This window comes from Prorops nasuta, unplaced genomic scaffold (genome assembly GCF_024137725.1).
Source record: "Prorops nasuta isolate Cenicafe-Biocafe unplaced genomic scaffold, Cenicafe_Pnas_1.2 PNAS00019, whole genome shotgun sequence".
NCBI classification, from domain to species: domain Eukaryota; kingdom Metazoa; phylum Arthropoda; class Insecta; order Hymenoptera; family Bethylidae; genus Prorops; species Prorops nasuta.
In genome coordinates this window covers 1018474-1039014 of record NW_027116816.1, presented here as the reverse complement: position 1 = coordinate 1039014, position 20541 = coordinate 1018474, and the positions used below count along the sequence as shown (strand labels likewise).

The 20541-nt window shown below is 39.1% G+C and overlaps 3 protein-coding genes across 7 annotated transcripts; 1 reads left to right on the top strand and 2 right to left on the bottom strand.

The window, feature by feature from the left end:
* Positions 1-949: 949 nt before the first annotated feature.
* On the top strand, positions 950-8238 carry LOC136780529 (uncharacterized). Of its 2 annotated transcripts, XM_066738952.1 has the most exons (3): positions 950-1291; positions 1579-1605; positions 3592-8238. In XM_066738952.1, the coding sequence occupies exons 1-3, from the start codon at positions 1235-1237 to the stop codon at positions 7765-7767; spliced, it is 4260 nt and encodes a 1419-aa protein (XP_066595049.1). In that variant the 5' UTR covers positions 950-1234; the 3' UTR covers positions 7768-8238. The 2 variants fall into 2 exon arrangements, with proteins under 2 accessions (XP_066595049.1, XP_066595050.1); XM_066738953.1 differs by lacking the exon at positions 1579-1605.
* Positions 8177-10122, bottom strand: LOC136780530 (odorant receptor 10-like). Its single transcript, XM_066738954.1, has 5 exons — positions 9761-10122; positions 9294-9686; positions 8701-8905; positions 8376-8531; positions 8177-8303 (listed from the first exon to the last, which is right to left on the bottom strand). The coding sequence occupies exons 1-5, from the start codon at positions 10120-10122 to the stop codon at positions 8247-8249; spliced, it is 1173 nt and encodes a 390-aa protein (XP_066595051.1). The 3' UTR covers positions 8177-8246.
* An 872-nt stretch (positions 10123-10994) lies between these two features.
* LOC136780397 (PAS domain-containing protein cky-1-like) lies at positions 10995-17644 on the bottom strand. 4 transcript variants are annotated; one of them, XM_066738720.1, is made up of 10 exons: positions 17605-17644; positions 16473-16654; positions 14772-14833; positions 14606-14695; positions 14336-14512; positions 12895-13079; positions 12717-12823; positions 12488-12641; positions 11980-12403; positions 10995-11868 (listed from the first exon to the last, which is right to left on the bottom strand). In XM_066738720.1, the coding sequence occupies exons 2-10, from the start codon at positions 16519-16521 to the stop codon at positions 11215-11217; spliced, it is 1902 nt and encodes a 633-aa protein (XP_066594817.1). In that variant the 5' UTR covers positions 16522-16654; positions 17605-17644; the 3' UTR covers positions 10995-11214. The 4 variants fall into 4 exon arrangements, with proteins under 4 accessions (XP_066594817.1, XP_066594815.1, XP_066594816.1 ...); XM_066738718.1 differs by lacking the exon at positions 17605-17644 and adding an exon at positions 17080-17367; XM_066738719.1 differs by lacking the exon at positions 17605-17644 and adding an exon at positions 17080-17367 and having other exon boundaries at positions 10995-11844.
* Between the last annotated feature and the right edge of the window lie 2897 nt (positions 17645-20541).

Below are 20541 nucleotides of genomic sequence, written 5' to 3'. Positions count from 1 at the left end.
GAAACGAAGTGCGCCGAGCTCTCTCTCTCTCTCTCTCTTTCTCTCTCTGTCCCCCTGCGTCGTCGGGTAAAGTCCGCGTGGGCCGCGCGTAGCCCCAAGGGGGAGTGCCAGTGCCACCAAGCCAGTACACTACTAGTGCCAGCCAGCCAGAGTGCTCTGGCAGTGCTGGTACGGCACGAACGGTTCAACCCATTCGGGATAGAATTTGAGCCTGATTGGAAAAGAAGCGATACGAAGAGACAAGCGAACTGATAACGCAGCCGCCCTCACGGAGAGATTCGTTTCGGGAAGAAAAGAGTATCCTAGCTGAGAGTCTCGCAGAGGAGTGAAACAAATTTCTGACCCGTTACCTTCAACAATCTATGGCTGCGCTACCCTTCAACCTCCTTTAATTGGAAATCCACGCGACAATGGCAACCCTTCGTCTTCGCAACTCATCTCCACCATCACATTTCCTTTTGCTCATCTTCTTCCGCTTTCCTCGCGCTCCTCCCTCGAGCCAACGAAATGACTACAAGTTTTCTCGAGAGCTTAAACTAAATCCGAGAATCCTGACGACGCCTGCGATTCTGACAGCCATTCACTTGGTTTCTTCTCAATATCCGCCTTCCTTGCCAAAGATTACAGAAAAAAAAAAAAAAAAAAAAAAAAACAGAAAAAATTGTTAATTACTTTTTAACAATTTTTATATAGTCGACCATTTCAAGGATTATCTATATGTACGAAGAAAAATTGCACATGGCTGCCATATAGTACATGCATATACAGAGAGCGAGCTAGGATATAAGACGAATGAACCGACTAATATAAAGGGCAAGAATAAGGGCTGGGTGCTCTGCTGTGCCTGTGTGTGAGCACGGAAGTATAGAGATTGTGAGTCGTTGGCTTAAAGGCGCGAACGGTTGGCCTCGATATGTCTTGCAAGCTTAGTATTCCGTGACTCGCAACCCCACGCGGACGCATAGTCGTTGCAGCTAAAGTGAAATTTCGATTGCACGACTAATCATCTCTTTTATACCTACGTGATCGTATACATGTATATAATCTAGCCGTTAACATGATTAAAAGTAACTGTGATTTCTTTTCCATCCTTCGAGCCATCAGTCTCGCCTCGGTTAAATCGCATTGCATCCAGCACCTTTCTTAACCAGCAACAACTTATTTCACTCTTGAGATCCCACACGTACGCCTAACTACTTATTGGATTTTTCCAAATTATTATACAAACTGTACAATGGATAGGTTGAATTTAACAGCACCAATTTCTCCGTCAATTAGATCTAAACGAGATGTAAGTAAAATGTTTCATATACGAGATCCTCTCGATGCACCCCTTTCTACTATTATATTCTATACGAGAATATTCATCACTGTTTCTCAATGTACTTGCAAAGCTTTTCGCAGCTTTTCCGAGTCTCTACAATAGCACTTCCGTTCCCGAATCAATGAATAATCTCTAATGCTAAGAGGGAAAGTAGAAGCAGTGGATGAGCAATGAATATACGATTATTGACTTTTAATTGAATAAAACCAGAGAGAAAAAGTGCTCGTAATAAATTGACTTGTTTTGTTCATGAGGAACGAAGGGTGAAAAGGTGCAAAAAGGTGAGAGAATTTGACCTATAGAATATTAAAGCAACTCTCCTTTCGATTATAGAATTAATAGTGTATAAGAGTATTGTACAGATAGATACTTGCTAATTAAGACATAGAACCAAGTTCTGTTTGTATTAAGCGCAGCAATGCAGTAAGATTTATATATGCTTTTGCGTAGTTTTTATACGCGTAAGTCAATATCGCCCTCTCGAGGTTTAATTAGATTCACCAATCACTTTCTTAATAGGTCGTTTTGCGGTGATATTTTATCCACGTGTGTTCTATATGACAGAGTTAATTTACTAATACGTGAACTGCATCGATGGGTGGTCCACACCGATAGAAGAGAATTTATCGCAAGCTCTTATTTATTTCTCGATATAAATACTTTGATAATTTGCCGAGCGCTGTATATACATCAGGCAAGATAATTTAAAGGTGGTGAAATTATTAAAGAGCTATAGAAATATCGATTAATCCGAAAGAAATTCTTGCAGTGTGCATCGGTATAAGAACGTACGATGAAGCATGATAATTTATAGGTGTTAATGATGGATGCTATATATCCAGGTCTCGTGAATTCATACGATAAACGCTAAATTTGCGTGCGTACACTAATTTTCACGGGGACTCGAAAGGTTACACACGCAACGCGTAAATATAACTTGCTTAAGATTCTAATTACGATCTTCTAGATAATAATCACCTTTTATTGGTTTGCTCGAGGAAGAAATGTTAAAGAAGAGAGGTGAAATTGTGTGTTGGAAATAATAAGGTAGGTGAATGAAAAAAACTTGTGATATAGAGATTGGAAAGATTGCAAGGACACTTTAGGCACGGGCTTAAATCGGATGAGGGACTTTGGTTGGCCATGTTTCTCACGAGTAGGGAGGGTGGGAGAAACTGTTTATTTCCGATAGGCTGGTAGTGACGGTACTACGATAAAAGTCGCGTGAATCTTTTCACTATAGTAGAGCTAGCCGCCAGTTCACCCTTGACTGTACTATAAGCAACTTATTATCTTTGTGGAATAGAAAAAATCTTGTAAATTAAATTGTAGAAATAAAGCATTCGGCCGACGATAAAGCTAATGTTTACAGTGTAAGAAAATTACAAAATCACTCGCATTAGCACAAATTGCTCGATACTTTTCGCTTTGTTCAACGAGACAGACGAAACTGGTATATAGCTTCGCATGCCCAATGCAATTTCAAATGTTTAGTAATGCACCGAACCTTTTGTACTTTTCCAACTCACACTCGTTGCATGCATACAAGCTTAACACTAGAAATGTGTATCGATACCGGTACTGCATTTCAAATTATAGGCTTTGCTTAGGCAATTGTCGTTTAGAGCTTGTAAAATTTATTTCTCGTACCCGCGAACACTAGTCCAACTATTGATTGCATTGTTAGTCACACTTTTGTCATTTGGGAAGAAGCGATCCGAGCCAAATGTCCACTAAGGGATTTGTCCCAGATTTCTCAGTGCCAGAAATTCTGGGAATGGTGCCATCTTCGTGAGATCTATCCGCAAGCCGTTACGATTAATGAGATAACCGAGTTATGGCTGTTTGTCACGCCATCATTTGCACTTCTCGAGATTTAATAGAGGACATGCATCCTGAATATGAAATAAAACACAGTTTCCACTGCTCGAGTACATAATTACTCACTTTTTAATCAAACGAGCCCGTTACGTGAGCATGAAACTGAATCGTTATACGGTGAGAGTGAGAGATATGGATATATATATATATATATATAGCTACGAAAATTTAATTTTATTCGACAGTGTTTTCCCCAGGGCTAAAGCCCCAGAGTTCCTTAATGCAATTTTTTCTATACTGTTGACTTCGGGCGATCGGTAAAATTTATTCGATGTCACGTAACTTATTAAGAGTACTATTGTATGTACTCGCAGAGGCATTATTATCCCTTTCCATAATTTAACATGCAAATGGATTTTATCCCAATAACGTTTGATTTTTTGCAGAATGCAGAATTGGCAAAGAAATCGGTGGGACAAAGTGGCAGAATTAATTCGTGCGAAAATCTGTTGAGAAAGAAACTCGACGAGTCGTCCTTTCGAAAATCCAGATCGTACGAGAGTTTGGACTCGAATGCTATTCATCGATGCTTCAAGCACGCTAAGCTGGTCGAGCTGAATAACAACATCGAGGAAAACGAGATCACCGATATCATTAACGATCTGGTCCTCGTTAACGCTGCTCCTACGTTAGTAACGGTATTAATAAAACCAGAGGATAACTCGGAGAATCGTGAGACGAAAATTGAAGAGATTGGCAGTAACGCTGAGGTTCCGATCGATACCAAACATGAGGAAAAGTTGAATTATCCAGAAGCCTTGGCAAACCCGGTAAAAAGGCTTCCCGATAGCATCGATCATGAGGAACGGTCTAATTCCGATGATATAGCCAAAGTACCGTCGGAGAGTCGAGGATCGTACGAAAATGTAAGAAAGTCTGCGGGTCCTCCGTCGGCAAGAAGCAGCAGCACCGTCAGGCCAAAACCGAAATTTCGCAAACAAGATTCGATAGACGTTATTACGCTGCCGAAATCGACGAGCTTACGCGCATCGCAAAAGTTCGGCTCTGTCGAGGATTTCGGCATACAGAGGGATTATCATCCATTACCGTTGGAAAGGTCTCAGACTAATTTGGAGAAGCGTCCCCTGGCCTCGAGCAGAGGCAAAAAATTGAATAATATCAAAGAGATCGATGACTCGAGGAGCAGCAATAAACAGTTTACTGCGATATACGCCGGTAAACACGACGCTATCTGGAAAGCTCTAAGAGGATCGAGTAATAAGAATGGATTCGAGAGGAAAGACAGCAACGAATCGGATAAGGTTATTTCCAGCTCGAGTAATTTAGCTACGGCGAAGGGAAGAAATTTCGCGAGGACCAGCCTCGACGAGCTTAAGCGCAAAACCAGCAAGGACAGCAGTTCGAGCAGCTCGAAAGAGGAGCAAATCGCCATATCGAATCTCGTGCACAACAAATCCCTGCAGCGTAGAAAAAGCTCGACCGATCAGGAAATCAATAGCCCTTCGAGATTTCACACGCCAATCCAGAGGGGCAATCGTCGTACAGAAATTATTGCGGCGGTCACTCAGCGTCTGTACACGAACAAGAAGCACAGCGAGGACTCGTCGAGCACGACCACCACGACCACGCCGCTCTCGAACGTTCGATCGCCGCCGGAATCCAACGCGGATTTCAAGCTGTCATTGGCCGCGTCCGCTGCGAGAATGAAGCTGCAGGAAATCTCGCGAAAAATGCTGGCGAAACGCCGGCGAGTCAGCGTCGACACTCAGACGGAGAACCTGCAGACCATGCGTGTGAAGGACATAGCCACGATCACGGAGGTGGTCAGTCAGGACGCGTCCGTTTGGACGGATAAGGATTTCACGGAAATGTGGGAGGATCGAAGCGAGAGGTACTCGCTCCCTACTCGAAGAGTCAAGGAGATCGCCGTAAGCACGGATAAACCGAAAATTCCCATAATTCGACGAAGGGACATGGCCAGCTTGACCAACGATTTCAACGAGTACGGTTTCGACGCTTATTCGCCCTGCACCGACTCGGGAGTCTTGTCGGACGACGCTTACAGTTGCGGGGAAATATGCTCGAGGGTGAAATCCGAGGATCTCGCGTCACCTCGAAAAATCGCCAGCACCGAGAGCTCGACCAACACCATCCTCACCAGCTCCCTCCACAGTTTTGGCGTTCAGACGCAGCTTCGCGATCCCGACGGTAACGAGTATTTGGCGTTCTGCAATAAACCCTGTTGCACCGCCATCGCTAGGGAATGTCGACGATGCGGGAATAAAGCTGCTCAGCCCAGCGATGAAAATTCAATTGTGTCTATATCTCTGAATGATATCATTAGTTTAACCATCGATGGCTCGAGTATTCTTCAATCCAATATCTCGTTCGTCGATGATGACTCTGAATCCGTAGAGGAGCTACGGGAGACCCGCTATTTGAGGGATAATGCAGCGCAGACTGATGAAAGAGAGATCTCTTCACGAGAACCGGAGAATACCTGCTATTGGACAAATTTTATTAATAACAAGCCAAGTAAAGCTCAAATAGATCATAAGTTATTAAAGTTCGAGAATATTATTCAAAAACAGATGAGCTCTGCTGCAATTTGCTCTGAGGCTGAATCGTGTGTTTGGAACTTTGCACCAAACGCTAAAACTGAAAAGTCGATTACTTTCACGAAATCATTAGGAACTTTGTTCATTCCTGATACGAGGGATATTGCCACAGAAGTGTGCAGTGAAAAACCTAACGATGATGGTTTATCTTTCAAATTATTTAACGGACGTAAAATTGACGCCGAGGATGGCGATGAGGGAAAAGAGATAACCAGGAGCTCCAATAGTTTAGAATATTCTCCAGAAACTGTGATATATAACGATTTTTGGAAAAATTGGACTATCGTAAAAGCGCGACGCAAAGTTCGTAACAATGAAATAGGAACGGACGAGCTTGGCATTGATAATGCACCAATTTACAATAATAAGACTAAACGAATAAATTATGATGCGCCGGCATTGGTTGGTCAAAAGTTTCATTATAACTTAGAATCTAAGAATACTTTGGATGCTGAATATAATTTTTCCGATGACAGCTTGGACTGTTGCGACGTTAGGATAAACGATACGGGTCATGTAACATCGATGAAAGAATCGCAAACAAGTATTAACGATTTAAAATATTCGAGTTTACGTTATAGAGTACCTAAAATCCACGATGTTAATGGATCTGCGTACTGCAACGATTTAGACTCTTTTAAATGTTCGTCAGATTTTTTTTCAAAATCCAAGTCTACGCGAGACGAACCATATTTTTATAATGAAAATTCTGTTAACGTTAATTCGAAGATATTTATAAAGAAGGAACAAAGTAACGCTGCGTCATTAGGCCTAAACAATACGGAGAGACAAGAATCTCAAAATACTTTGAGCGATACCACTTTAGAAAATAAGAATATGCGTTGTAAGAAGATAATTGTTGAAGCAAAATCAAAAACTTCGGATAAAGATAGCATATCAACTGATTCATTGAACGACGATATTCAGACATACATAGACGATATTGTGAGCTATATATGCAATGTGAAGAGAGGCGAAGGGAAGATCAGTATCGCGGATAAGTTTGCTCTGGACGTAAAAGAGGAGAGGTTTGTGGAGAAATGTCATTTGCCTAAAGTTAGTGGCGAAGAGGAAGATTATCCGTCTAAAGATTTTAGGAAAACGGACGACATTATCATTCCAATAGAATCTTATTTACACTGTCTGAAGGCAATAAGAAACTTAGAGAATCGTATTGACCAAATTAACTGTAAATATAGCAAATGTAACTGTAAGAAATATAAAACTTACAACGAGCCTTCTAATGCTAAATTCGGTTCTTATTATCCGTGGCGAAAGGAAGAGTCCTTGATGGCTCGAAAGACTGGAATTACCCTAACACGCGATGCGAAGGTCTTTCAAGTTTCCAATATAGAATTACCGATAGATCGTATGAGCTATCTAAAAAATAGACAAAGCTGCGAACATCGAACAAAGCAATTTCTACAATGCAGAAACGAATATTTGGATAATGGACATAATTGTAATAGCCCTCGTCAAATCCATAATGTTAAATGCTTCAATTTCAATCGTTTCACGAGAAGGGCGAATAACATAAACTTTCTTAGAAATAGAAGGGAATACCATTTGATGCGAGAAAACTTAAAGCTCAAGGCAAATTTAAACTTTATAAAAAATGGCGTGAAAACGATTGATTTTACGGCACGCCATATACCCTGTCGGTGCAATCTATTAGACATTTGTACTTTTAGTAATGACAATCGATGCAGTTTTACTCGCATCAATAATCCCGATATACACAGAAGACATTCCTCGTGCTGCCACATAAATTTAATACATGACAATTCATACGGAAAAAGATTCTTCTCAGACTTTAATAACATAAGAGATATCGATTCAACAAGAACAGATTACTTTGAGTCTGATGCGTGCGTCAGAGATCGAATGACAAGATGTAGCGATTCAAGAACGACGTTTTTCAAATTATTGTTCGAACGTAGGAAAATTGTTAAAAATAGCAGAAGTACTAATGCATCGATATGACAGATAAAGTGAAAAAAATTTGCAAAATGATAACCGAATACGCGATAAGTTTCGTTTAATGTACATATTTTTACACGTTCGTCAAAAGTACGAAGAGCTAATGGAAGAGAGATTACTATTTCGTACGTACAACTGCAAAGAAACTTTAATGATGTATCAAACTTCTCTACGCAGCTTATGTTGATAAGAACAATTGTGAGCTTTGCGAAGGCTGAGGGCACAACTATGATTTATTTAAAGTTCTACAAATCTATTTATAAAGGCTACGAGAAAATTTTTACTTTGTATATTCTTCATTACGAGCAATATTAAAATTGTATATACTCTCTTAATAAATATAATAGTGACTTTTAATAGTCTCTTAATTCTTAAACCTTTTGTGCGGCAAACCATATTAATCTTATCATATTTTGTTTCTCGCTGAAATTATGAGATTTATTGCGAAATTTTTGGTATTTTTCTTATAAAAGAGTGGGAAATTATTTATTCATCGATTGTTGCAAAACGTTAAATGCCGAGTACGTTGCTTTCAAAATCTGCAATATCAATTAATATTAAGAAATTATAATTATGCTTAAATTAATATAGAAATATTATTGATAGCTTACACTTGTATAAGAATTGATTGTCAAAGATACTAAAAAGCTGCTAGTAAACTTTATAGGAGTCATACTGCGCTTCATTATAACAAGAAGCATCCTTCTTTCACTGACACCCAATATCGTCCAATCGATAGCATAGACTGCATCGCTAACTTCTCCACACTAAAACAAAACCTAAAAGTTACTTGAAACAGACAATAAATAGCATCCAATATTAATTAATAATTCGATGAAATTTCCGTTCAACAAAACTATTATTTGCAGCAGAAAGTTATTAAAAGTCTTAATTATCCATTTTAATTACATTACCATTTATAATATTTGTATATACCTTAAGCATGACTTCATTTCCAGACCAGCAATATAGAAATATCTGTGCTAACATGCAAATGGTATAAACCAACAATCCCAAGAATTCCATACTTGCCGGTTTCAGTGCCGAAATTTGAAAAATACTACAGCAGAGTATTATTACACTCCCAGAAAATTGGACAAAAAGCACTGGGCTGAATACACTGTTGAGATCTTCGGCATATCTGCATTGAAATTATTACCCTGTTTCATTCAAATATTCCATAGGTACAACAATATATAAAAATAAATAAAAAAGCTTTAACAATAAACTTTAGTTACGATAAATGAGCATATGTTCTTAATTTTATCTTATCGACAGGATACGCTATTGATTGCATTGATTTTACATTGAAAAAGATGAACAATTTATGATAAAGCATTATAGTATATAGTACAGGCTGTGCCCTCTGTTACCGTTAGTTTGCACTCAGTAGCACTACCATTTGATAATAGAGATTTTCTCGGACCACAAACACCCGTGAATTTATTTGTAATATCTACATAATTTTACACATAACAACAATCAATTTACTACTTTTATCTTATCCATTTGATAATTAAACTACTAACTCGAATATTACGATATGATAATCAACACATCTTGATAAGCCATCTTTTACTTTCATTTGGAGCTCGTAAGGTAAAAGCTCAACGTTGTTATGATACTTTTCAAATGCTACTGTTAATTGTTGAAGGCGATGTTTTAAAATCTCTATTTGCGAGCATGTATGCAAAATCAGACCAAAAATGAGCGTTTCCGTTCCAACACTAATATACGCTGCATAGACAGTTGCTATTATCTGCTGAAACGCGGTTAGCCAGAAAACGAAGGAGTGAGGTGGAGTACTGTATGGTAACCAGACCCTGAAGGGTAAACTTCCATCCGCTACTGATAAAATCGACCTTATAGTCACACCAGTGACCGACATTGTTGTTAAAAATGAGTAACGTTTCGTGTACGTTCTGCAATTAAAGTGTTATGTTTTAAAAATTCCTTCTCCAGTCTTATATGTATAGACTGGTAAAAACGAGACAACCTGATAAACGTTTCAAACTGTGCGAAAATTGCCGCCTCATGATCATCACGGGGCTTGCATGGCTCCTCGAGTAGCGAATCCATTAGCCTAATAATTTCTTGACGTTTGATAAGAACGATTACCGCTTTCCAACAAACGCCTAATATTGATATCAGCATGAAACAATTTGCCGTAAACTCGTCGATATCGTTTACCAATAATAGAACGTCCATGCATTGAGTAAAAGTTAGAAAGTGCAGCATCAGCGTTATAATAACAGTATATGCATTATAAATCCAAATAGTTGGCGTCGATTTCCAGTGAGCTGGTTTCCACACACCAAAGATGGTAAATAAAAAGATATTTAAGGACAATATGGACATTGATACTTGTTAAAATACTCGGAATTAAAATATTAAATTAATTTCTCGCAAGGGTTGAGTCGGTAGAAAATATTATGATAAAGTATACTGCCGGAACGTTGATGACTGACTGTGTAATAATTTCCGTAATATCTTCGACGATCCTTTCGTGTCTGAATTAAATATTACTCAGTCTCCCTCGTATGTCTATGACTATCATAGGGTGAATAAAGTAAGCACATATTGATTCGTATAATGAGCGCTGAATTGTCTGAGTCATTAAACGCTCTTGAATCCACCACACACTTTAAAATGTCTCTATTATCTTAGCAATAATAAGCGCTTTGGCTTTTCTTAATAATATGTTAGTGCTATAAGCATTTTATACTCAATGCAAATTACACTTGAAATATTAAACTGTATACACTTGCTGATTTCTCTTGCATTTGCGCGATATTTCAGTATGCAATCAACGAGAAATAATTTTCTTCCAAAAGGGAAGAAAAGCTCCCTTTATTTCTGAAACATAACTGTGCAGTCTATCATCGACATTGCTTACTGCCAGATGGCAATGTGCGTTGAGTGTTTTATAACGTTATTTTGTTCGAGAAAAGAGTAAAAAATCCAAAAGTTCTTATTTTCCATTTTTTTATTCGAGATTTAACAGTACTGATTGTGGACTGTTTTACGTTTCATATAATACGCGCTTTCATAAATCATACTTCGATACGCTCTATCCATACATTGTACATGCTAACAATAGACTATCTTAGCTCTAATAACATTAAAAAATCTAAAGCACAGAAATGTGTGTAATTTGTACTTTTATTCGCTGGTATTCGCTACGATAGATAATTTATAGTAAGTGTAAGTACGGGCTTGCTAGCACGTAGAACAAAAATGTAAGTATAACGATAAAGAATAAAAAAATAAACGTTGTCGCGTAAATCGTAGCTAACGCCGTTTTAAAGAAGTGACTTATTTAAACTGTAAATCTTTTTCAAGTTACCACTAAGTAGTTTCCTGGCACGTTTGAAAAAATAGGAGGGTGCAGTCATAGCACGAATCATTCGCAGCATTCATTAAATTTTCGATGCAGCAGGAGAAAATTGTTCATTTTGAAAAATCTTTCGAGTCATCCGTATCAGACTGCCCATGCGTGTGTTCCTCCGCAGAGCGGCCTCTCCTGCGTGGTAATTGGAGAGTGATAGGTTGAACGTTTTGAAGTTTTCTGTGCTCCTGATTGACGCTACGAAGCGTAATCTTCAGATTAGGCACGTGTTGTTCGGCAGCCCAGTCGAAATTAAAAATAGGTGCCTCGGAATGGAGCTCGGAATCAGGTGTGTCAATGGGCGTCGTTGGTGTGGTGATGTAAGGACTCAAGTCTTCGTGCACCACGTCAGGTACTCTTTGCACATTGTCGGACCATATTGGACTGGAGTTCCAGTTCTCGATGGACATTGGTCCCGTAGCGGATGGTGTGCTTGGCTCGGAAGAATCCACGGTTGCCGTGACAGTGGCGATTGCGCTCAGTGGTATAATTTTTGAAGGTAATCGCTTCTGTCCTATCGTGCTTCTGTCCACAAATCCGTATTCCTTATCTAGGTCAGTAATATAGTATTTATTTGTTTCAGGATACTCATCGGGAATGAATTGACCGTGGCTGTGATATTGGACGAATTTGGCGCGGTAGCCGGTCAGCTGGACGGAACTTTTGTGATGAGCTTTTTGGTATCTGAAAAACTGACCCAAACTGTGATGAGCTTGCTGCTCATCACAAAAACTTTCTTTTATTAGGAACTGCAATATATAGCTTAGGCCGAACACGGTACGTTCGTCCTAAATGATAACATTGCAGGTGTCATTATATGGACTTACCTGATGCACGTTCATATGTACGTTGGTTCTGTTTTCATGGTCGTTACTACTCATCGACATGTCAACTGGCTCTGCATCTTCTCTCGGTACCCGTAGAGGATACTCCCCTGGCTCTGTTTTGTTATGTCGATGAGATTCCTGTTTCATATTGGAAAATGACGAAGTTAAGGATTGCTCTACGGAAGTGGAACGTATTGAATCTTGTTGTTGTTGTTGTTGCTGCTGCTGCTGCTGCTGCTGCTGTTGTTGCTGCTGTTGTTGCTGCTGCTGTTGCTGCTGCTGCTGCTGCTGCTTATTCTGAGTATCTATTATATATGGCATATTTCTAGAATGGCTTCCATGGCAAATTCCATAAGTGAATTTTGCTTGGGAGGAGTATTGGTATAGCCAGGAACTTGCTCTCATAACCTCAGCCTCTTTATCGCTATAAGATGATGATATTCGAAAATAAATTAATTCTTCTTCCAACCTTAATTTACGAGAAAGATATGAAATGCACTGAAATTACCTTAATACTTGATTGGTGCATACTATAATAGGATGTTGACATTCTTCCGAAGTGTCTTTTACTTGTAGAACACAATGAACCCAAAACCATCTGCCGGAACGACTTTGCAGCCTCAATAAAGCCATGCTGGAACGCTCCTGATCCGACTGAATCACTGAAAAGGCCACGTTCCTGTTATTATTCGTGTAATAACAATAATCGTGTTTTAATTGATCCTATAAGGATATACCTGTTTGGTGCTTATAATACGCCGTTCGTATCGAGTCCCAATGAAGTAAGTTGTACCACGATACTCCTACCAGTTCGGACCGAGAGTACTCCATATGACTTTCTGCACTGTGATTACACATTTTCACCTTTATCTCGATTCATAATTAGTGTTTTCATGATTTTAGAAAAATTCTTACGTTTTATCAATGTGAAGAAACTTCATATCCATGGAATGTATAGTAGTGAAAATATTGGTAGCTCCTTGAACGATACTCTCTCTGGTTTCCGGGAGAACTACAGGTGTACAGGAAGCTAAGAACACAAATTCATTCCGACTGCATACTGCGACAAAAGGTAAGAAATGACCTTCGACCAAAACAACCTGCGAATGAAAAAGCAAAAATACATTAATTAAGAGATACTTACAAAATATCTCTAAATGTAAACAACAATATATGTAAGGGTATGTAATATTTCATTAACAAATAAGCCTCGATTTGTCAGATTTAATATTTAGTTCTTATCGAATAATAGAGATTATTATCGGTTTTGAATTTTAATCTGTCAGATCCAAGTTCTGCTAATAATTTTTACAGTGTTGATAACGTAAAAATAATAAATTTCAGTGACCGTCAGCACCTAACACAACATTTTTTGCCGTATATTCATTTTCACACTCTGATTCGATGAGAGTATAAATATCCATTTGATAGGGTGGCAAAGTTCTTTTATCAGCCTGTGGTAAAAATAGCAGGGGCTGGTGGTACAAAGAACTGGATCTGAAACAGATATTATATTTACCTTTTATCACGTGACACAATCCATCATCAGATGCTGGTATCTTGCGGTATATCTTGCGTAATGTGTAAAATTGTATAAAATGTACAAAAATCAAAATTTGTATATAAGTATAAATTTTTAAATCTGCCAAATCGAGACGAATATTTGTATCTATGTATATACATTTTATTCTTCTTATTCCAAATAGCTATAAAGAATGATTGATCAATTTATTTAATACCCAATCTGAAATAAGCGAAATTTTTAATAGAAATAATGTTTATCGAATATTTTATTATCAAATAAAAATGCAAAAAATTTTAAGCTCCCCTAAACGAGCTATGCATTTTGTGATTGACATAAATTAGAAGAAATCATATTATCAGTATCTGTTCTTACTTTAAACATGATTTGTTGAACGTTTTGTCAATTTTCTATAATGGAATGTTTGTACGAGGGTTTTACCTGCAATAGGTTCAAAACGTGGATATCGACTGTCGGTATAAGAATAGCGCAATGTTTCCAATCGATGACTATATTTTTCTGAATTCTAACGCTTTATATCCACAAAGACTTTAAATGCTCGCGAACAAACTTATATGTTTATTTAATGAATTTATTATATTAGCTTAGAAGAAACATTGTATTGCGAAACAAAATATGCGCAAATATGTATGAAGGTATTGTCTACTTAGACGCGTAAAAGACCCTTTGACCACATAGTGGTAAAACCCAATGAATTATTTATACCGATGTACAGTTGATATTCAGAAAAACAGATGCACCAGAAATACATTGAAATATGCAAACCATATAATGCTAAATTATTTAAAATTCTAATTTCAAGAGAATCTTTACCTTTTGATCACCAAATCTAAGCTGTCGGCGTGAATTCCGTGAAACATTAATTCTACATAGAAATAATCTTCTATCGTTTGGGGCTGGATTGTTTCTAGATAATTGATTTTGTACTAACGCGTGATCCTGCTTATCTATCACATCATAAACGCTATCTCCGTGGATCAATAAGTCCTCCTGCAAAAAATTGATCTACACTTTAATTCACTTTCTACCTTTGATTTCGTTTATCGCAGAAAAATAATAACTTTTCCAACAAACTGCTATTACCATTGAGTGGCCGAGATATTCAGCTGCATTTTCTGATATATACAATAGCTTTCCTTGCTGTGTCATCATCATAATAAAACCAGACATTGCCTAAAATGTATAAAGAGTATGCAAGTAAAGAAACTATAAAAGAGTTGAAGTGAAATTTTAAAATGGCAATATTTACCTTAGAAAATCCTATGTTGGGTGTAGGAATATTAGATGAATCTGACGGACAATTTTTTAATGCTGTAAGTAAATTATGTAATCAATTTTATCTTAATTGGTCTAAATAAAATGCGATACGAGTGATAATGTATTATATTACTGAAGATGAGAAAAATTGTTGAGCAAAGCAATAGTTTTAATTTTGATAGAGAAGCCGGGTATTTAATAGGTTGTGAGTCCAAGTAGCAGAAGGAGAAAAGGAGATGAAAAGAGGTAAAGAAGAAAGATTAAACGAACGCGAGAAGGAGAGATAGTTGGGATGGGAGGGAAAGGATGATAGGGAGAAAGAGCGAGGGAGGGAGAGAGAGAGAGAGGGAGAGAGAAGGAAAGAAGAGCGGAGGAATAGTGGGAGATGAGGGCGGTTGTGAGATGGAGAGAAAGAGAAGGAGATCATTCGATATAGGGGGGTGTGGGTTACAGCAGCGTGAGAGTGTTGTTGCAAAGGCCGAGAGGTCAGCGGATCACCCGGAACTCGCGCTTAGGCTCTGCAGAGTCTGAACGCGCGCTGATCTTGCCTTCTTACCTTGCTGCCCACCATCCCATCTCTTTTCCGCTTTATCTTACCTCGCAAGCCTCTTTCGGATAAGCGCAGCGTGTAACAGAGAAATTAAGAAGCCCTTTTTTATCAAACTAACAAGAAATAATTCGCTAATTAATTTCATCAAGCTTTTAAACGTGGAATTGCAACTTTGTAATATTTTAGATTAATATATTTATAATTTACGAAAAGGTAGTTTCTTCATTATGATGATTTAAATATATTATATTGCAGCATTCATATAGCAATATGTTAATCGCAGCAGATGTAAAATGTCAATGGTACTGTAGTATATTAGAGTATGACAATGTAAGGAAAGCAAGATGAAAGTATAACAAACTTGTTACGTAATGACAATTGTTTAATGGTAAGCTGATATTTACAGAAGAAACAATTGGTATGAAGGGAACACGTGATGGTTATACGTTTATAATAAAATTTATTGGTAGTCAAATTTATAACAACATTGTATCTCTTACTTGTACCATCTTGTACATACGTATAAATAAGCAAGTCGATCATATAAGCCTTTAAAAATACACACGCAACTGCTATAATCCATTATAAATAAGTTTCAATGTGCCATCTTTCAAAGTCTAAACTGATTACGCATAAATGCATCCCCAAATATCTAAACACGTTGTGATTTTTTTTTTTATTGCAGCGATGAAATACTCAAGCAAAATGCTTATTCGTATTTCATGATTATTCTACAGTCTCGAATGTACGATTCTATTTTGCATAATCATGTGTGAAAAAGAAAAAATATTTTTTCACATTATCTTTTTTTTGTTTCTAGAATTTTCGTATAAATATCCATGCCACTCCAACATTATTCTTGACTTAAAATTAAAAAGTGAGATAATACCTGCGTTACAAAGTTATTTCCTATTTACGACCTTTTAATATACAGTTGGAAGAGATGTTAGATGTTTTAATAACTTCAAGCTAAATCGTAAAAAGTGTTAGTATTTGTTATTTGTGCATACAAAGCTGCATTTATCATATTTATGGGAGGCGCGTGTAAATAGTATTTCTAAAATGGTTAGAAGAAGAAGTTTATAGCTTGCTGATAAAGAAAAGTCTCTAATAGTGTGTGATTCATAGATTTACCAAACTAACCTTGCTGAAAGTAATTCGCTTTTCGTAGAAAAACACAGACCAAGGCCATAAGTTGCAGCTGAGAGAGTCTCTGTCGCGTCGAGGGTGGCAAAGGCAGTAGATCACGTAAATTTGCAATCTCTGCGTTTATCAAGTCTCTTCGTAATTTGCTGGCTCCTTTCGTCGATTTGCTCGCGTCTATCCTTAAAGTATAGAGTAAAAGACTTAAGAGATCATCCAATGGATACAAAAAAATTGCCCTTCCACCCAGTAGCAACAGTTAATTGTTCACGTGCAGAAATCAAGTAAAATTTCTATAATAATCCTTTATATCAAGCAAATGACTAGCTACAGGTACAAAAAAACTACCTAGAAGCCGTAATATGTGCCATTATGGATATTCAGCGTAGCAGAACAAACGAGAAAGAAGAAGAAGAAGAAGAAGAGGCAGAAGAAGTAGAAGCCGAAGAAGAAGAAGAAGCCATCGTACAGCGCAGGAACTCTGACCTACGGTACATTTTTCCTGCGGTAGGTCTGAGAAAGCGCGTATGGAGACGAGAGAAAAAGGCGCGAGAATGGTAGAATTTGCGGAAAAATGGAAGGAAGCCAGATGAGATGGGGTACATACCGATTGAACATATTTCGTTATCCAGGAGGACATTAGTGGCCAATCACTGGAAGACGTCGAGCAGGACATCCGGGTCGGCAGGTTCTCGCGAAACTGCAGCTACGATCTAACATCCGGGTCATAACGCGCTACCACACTGAACACGTGGATACTGGCAGAGGCTGGTTCCCCTTCCTTACCTTTCCCACTCCTTCAGCCCCTTCCCTGCCACGGGCACACGGCTTTTCATCCTTTCGCGTAGCTCTTCTCGAGCGAGAGCCTTTGCTCCTTCCTTCTTATTCCTTCCAAAGTGCCATGGACCCCCTCCGTTTTCCTCTTTCTCTTTGCTTCTCTCTCCCTCTCTCTCTCCTCCTTCTCTCTTTTTACGGTATCCTACCGCCGACTCCTCCCCCGCAACCGTTGCAAACTTGCAGCGTACAGTGTGCAACGCGAGCGTTCCAACTCGACACATGTAAGCGGACCTCGCCATGCTGTATATGCTATATATACATGTATATACAGGCTCAGCAGCTAAAATTTACTTACTTATTCACTCATTCGCCGCTTACTTATCGGCGCTAGGCTGCCGATTTGCCGAGTGCGCCAACTGCAGCGTACCGGCTCGCGCTCTCCTTCCAACAGATCGAGAGACCACGCAATTGCGCTATATAGTTTTATCTTATTTATATTTATATATATAGGAGGATCGAAAGGTATGTTTGGTATAGGCGATGAAAAAGTCACGACAATTCGGCGATCAATATGTGTTTATTTCTCCGAGTCTCCTTATACACTAAACTCTCGAACGCCTCGCGCTCGGACGTCGTCGTAGCCTAACTTGAGATACGTTTACATACATGGATTATATACATAGAAGAATATAAATATGAGCCATCCCAATCGACTCTGCTGCCATATATATATATATATACGTGTTTACATTTACGATTACGTTTACGTTGGTTTCTGCGTCCGCTGGTGCCTGGTTCACGAACCGAGCCACGTCCTTCCAGCACCGCGCGCGCTATCATCACCACCGTCGCCGCCAACTCCGCGGCTACCGCTAATGTCCCCCTAGCCCTTCCACCCTCCACCCTCTAGCCTCCTTTTCTATATGCATGCGGTTTCTCTCCTCGAGCTGCTCCCACGTTCGGAGAAACTCCAGTGGTAATCTTTCCCCCCCACCACGTACTCTCACTCGAAAAACCATTCTCGCTAATTTCAATCAACTGCTCCATTTACCCACCCGTATTCCGTATCTCCCTCTACTATTTCTGCCAGAACTTTTCACCCCCTCCTACTTTGTATGCATACAATATATACACTGTATTTTATGTAGTATATATATATGTAGCATACCTGGCAGGATCAAAGGATCAAAATCATGTTTGTCGGCTTGTAAGGCACTGATTCCAGATTTTTATAAGATTTTCTCCATTTACCGTTCTTTGTGTCTTTCCCTCTATGCATTATCCTTTGCGACATTGCGATATAAGCTTTTTATCAAACGGTCTAAATGCGGTTAAATAAGGGTCCATTGGATAATTGTATTAATTAGTGCAGTGTAATGCAATTTGAATTATCGTATGACTGTAGCTAAAGCCGATAATTGAAACACGCGCAACCGTGCAAATGTAATCGACGGTTCGTTATAATTTTGTTAAAAATTTACAAAGCATATGGAATCGATATAAGAAACACACTCTATATACTTTTGGTGATAATTACTGATTTAATAGGATTCTCGTCGATGAACTTTGACCGATCGAGGCATTTTCTTCAGCGTTTCGTACGTATATGACGACACATGGAGGATAGGAGTTAATACAGCGGGAATGGGAAAAGCCGAATAGAATTATCCAGCATGCATCGGCAAGGGATGGTGTATTAGAGAGAGAGAGAGAGAGAGAGACAGGTATGTATATAGGCTCGCGTACGCGCGAGTGTATTACGCGAAGCTTTGTTAAAAGTCGCTAGTTATTATATCGAAACGGCGCGTCTTTCAGGGAAGGGAGATCAATCTGGCTTTCCATTGGGGTTTTCTTGGAGGACGATAGACGGAGGAGGCCGTTCCTCGGGGCGGTGCGCGCTAGGAGCTTGGAACCGAGCGGGCAAATTGAGACGACGCCGCCGCCGACGGATGGCTGAAAGACATATTGAAGTTGGAGAATTTACTGGAGATTTTTCCAGGCCGCAGTTCAGCCTGAAAACTCCGCCACCGTTACCGTCGCTCTCGAAACTGGGACAACTCCGGAAGATGTTCTACGTATATACGTGATTGAATATCGATTATGTGTCGAGTTCTCTGCTCGTACGCCGCACGGTTAGCCATAAGAGAAGATGAGGACCCGAATGAAGATGGGGATGGGGATGAGGATGAGGATGAGGATGAAGAGACGAAAGAGCTCTCCGGAAAAAGGAAAGAGGGATTCGAGTGTGATCGAGCTGTAAACCCCTTTCGCATACGATCGCATCTTCCCTTCTTTCTCACTTTTCGCCCCGCTCCTCTTGCTTTTTCTATTTCACCTCCTCCTCCCCCCCCCTCCCCTATCCTTTCCTCCTCTTCTTCTTTTCCACCTGAATGACGCACGCCCGCTCGCCGTGCTAATCAGTTTTCCGATCCAGCGTCAGCTTAATCGTCTTTCTCCCGAACTCCGCTCACTCGGATTACTCAAAGGAACTCCACTTGTTTGAAGAAGTTACGATTACTGTTGTCCTACTAATTCGGATGTTCTATCAGCTGGTAATTGACTGGGGCAAAAAGTCTGATTACCACCTTTATACGCGCGTCTCTACCAAATCTTACAATCGAGTCTCCCCGTGCAGCCATTCACTGCCCTGCTTTCCAACCCTGCCGAGCATTTTTAACTTTTGCTCTTTACATTTCAACTCGATCTTTATACCCGGATAAATGTACTGCGTGATCTAGTTACGGTCTGTAAGCCTTACTTCAAACATACAACTTCATACATAAACTGTAATGTTACACCGCGTAAACACACCTTGTATAATTCAGAATCGTTATACACAGGATTCTTTTAGCGTCGCGAATTCAATAGTTGCTTTCATGGGATGATTCGTTAGTTTTTATTTCCAAATAATTTTGCGTGTTTCTTAATCGTATAGTGATAAAATATAAAAATAATCGCTAGTATAGTTGCGAATCTTGTAGAGGAACCAATACCTCTATATAGATTTCACGGTGTTTCAGCCGGGAAGTCATAGATAGCGCCAGCTTACAGTCTATACGGGGAGAGAGTAAGCGTGTATATCTTCAGAAAGATAATGTGGTTCTGATCCATTCTAGAATGCAGAGTAGCAGGAAACTTCTTTGTCGATATTATTTTCGCTACGTCGTCATCCCTGGATCCGCGTGCAATCCAACTGTCTCGATCAATTTGTTACAATGATGGTAAGAAAATAAAAAGAGAAATTACAATAAAAAAAAATAAAAAAATTATGATGGGGTATCCGAGAATCGGT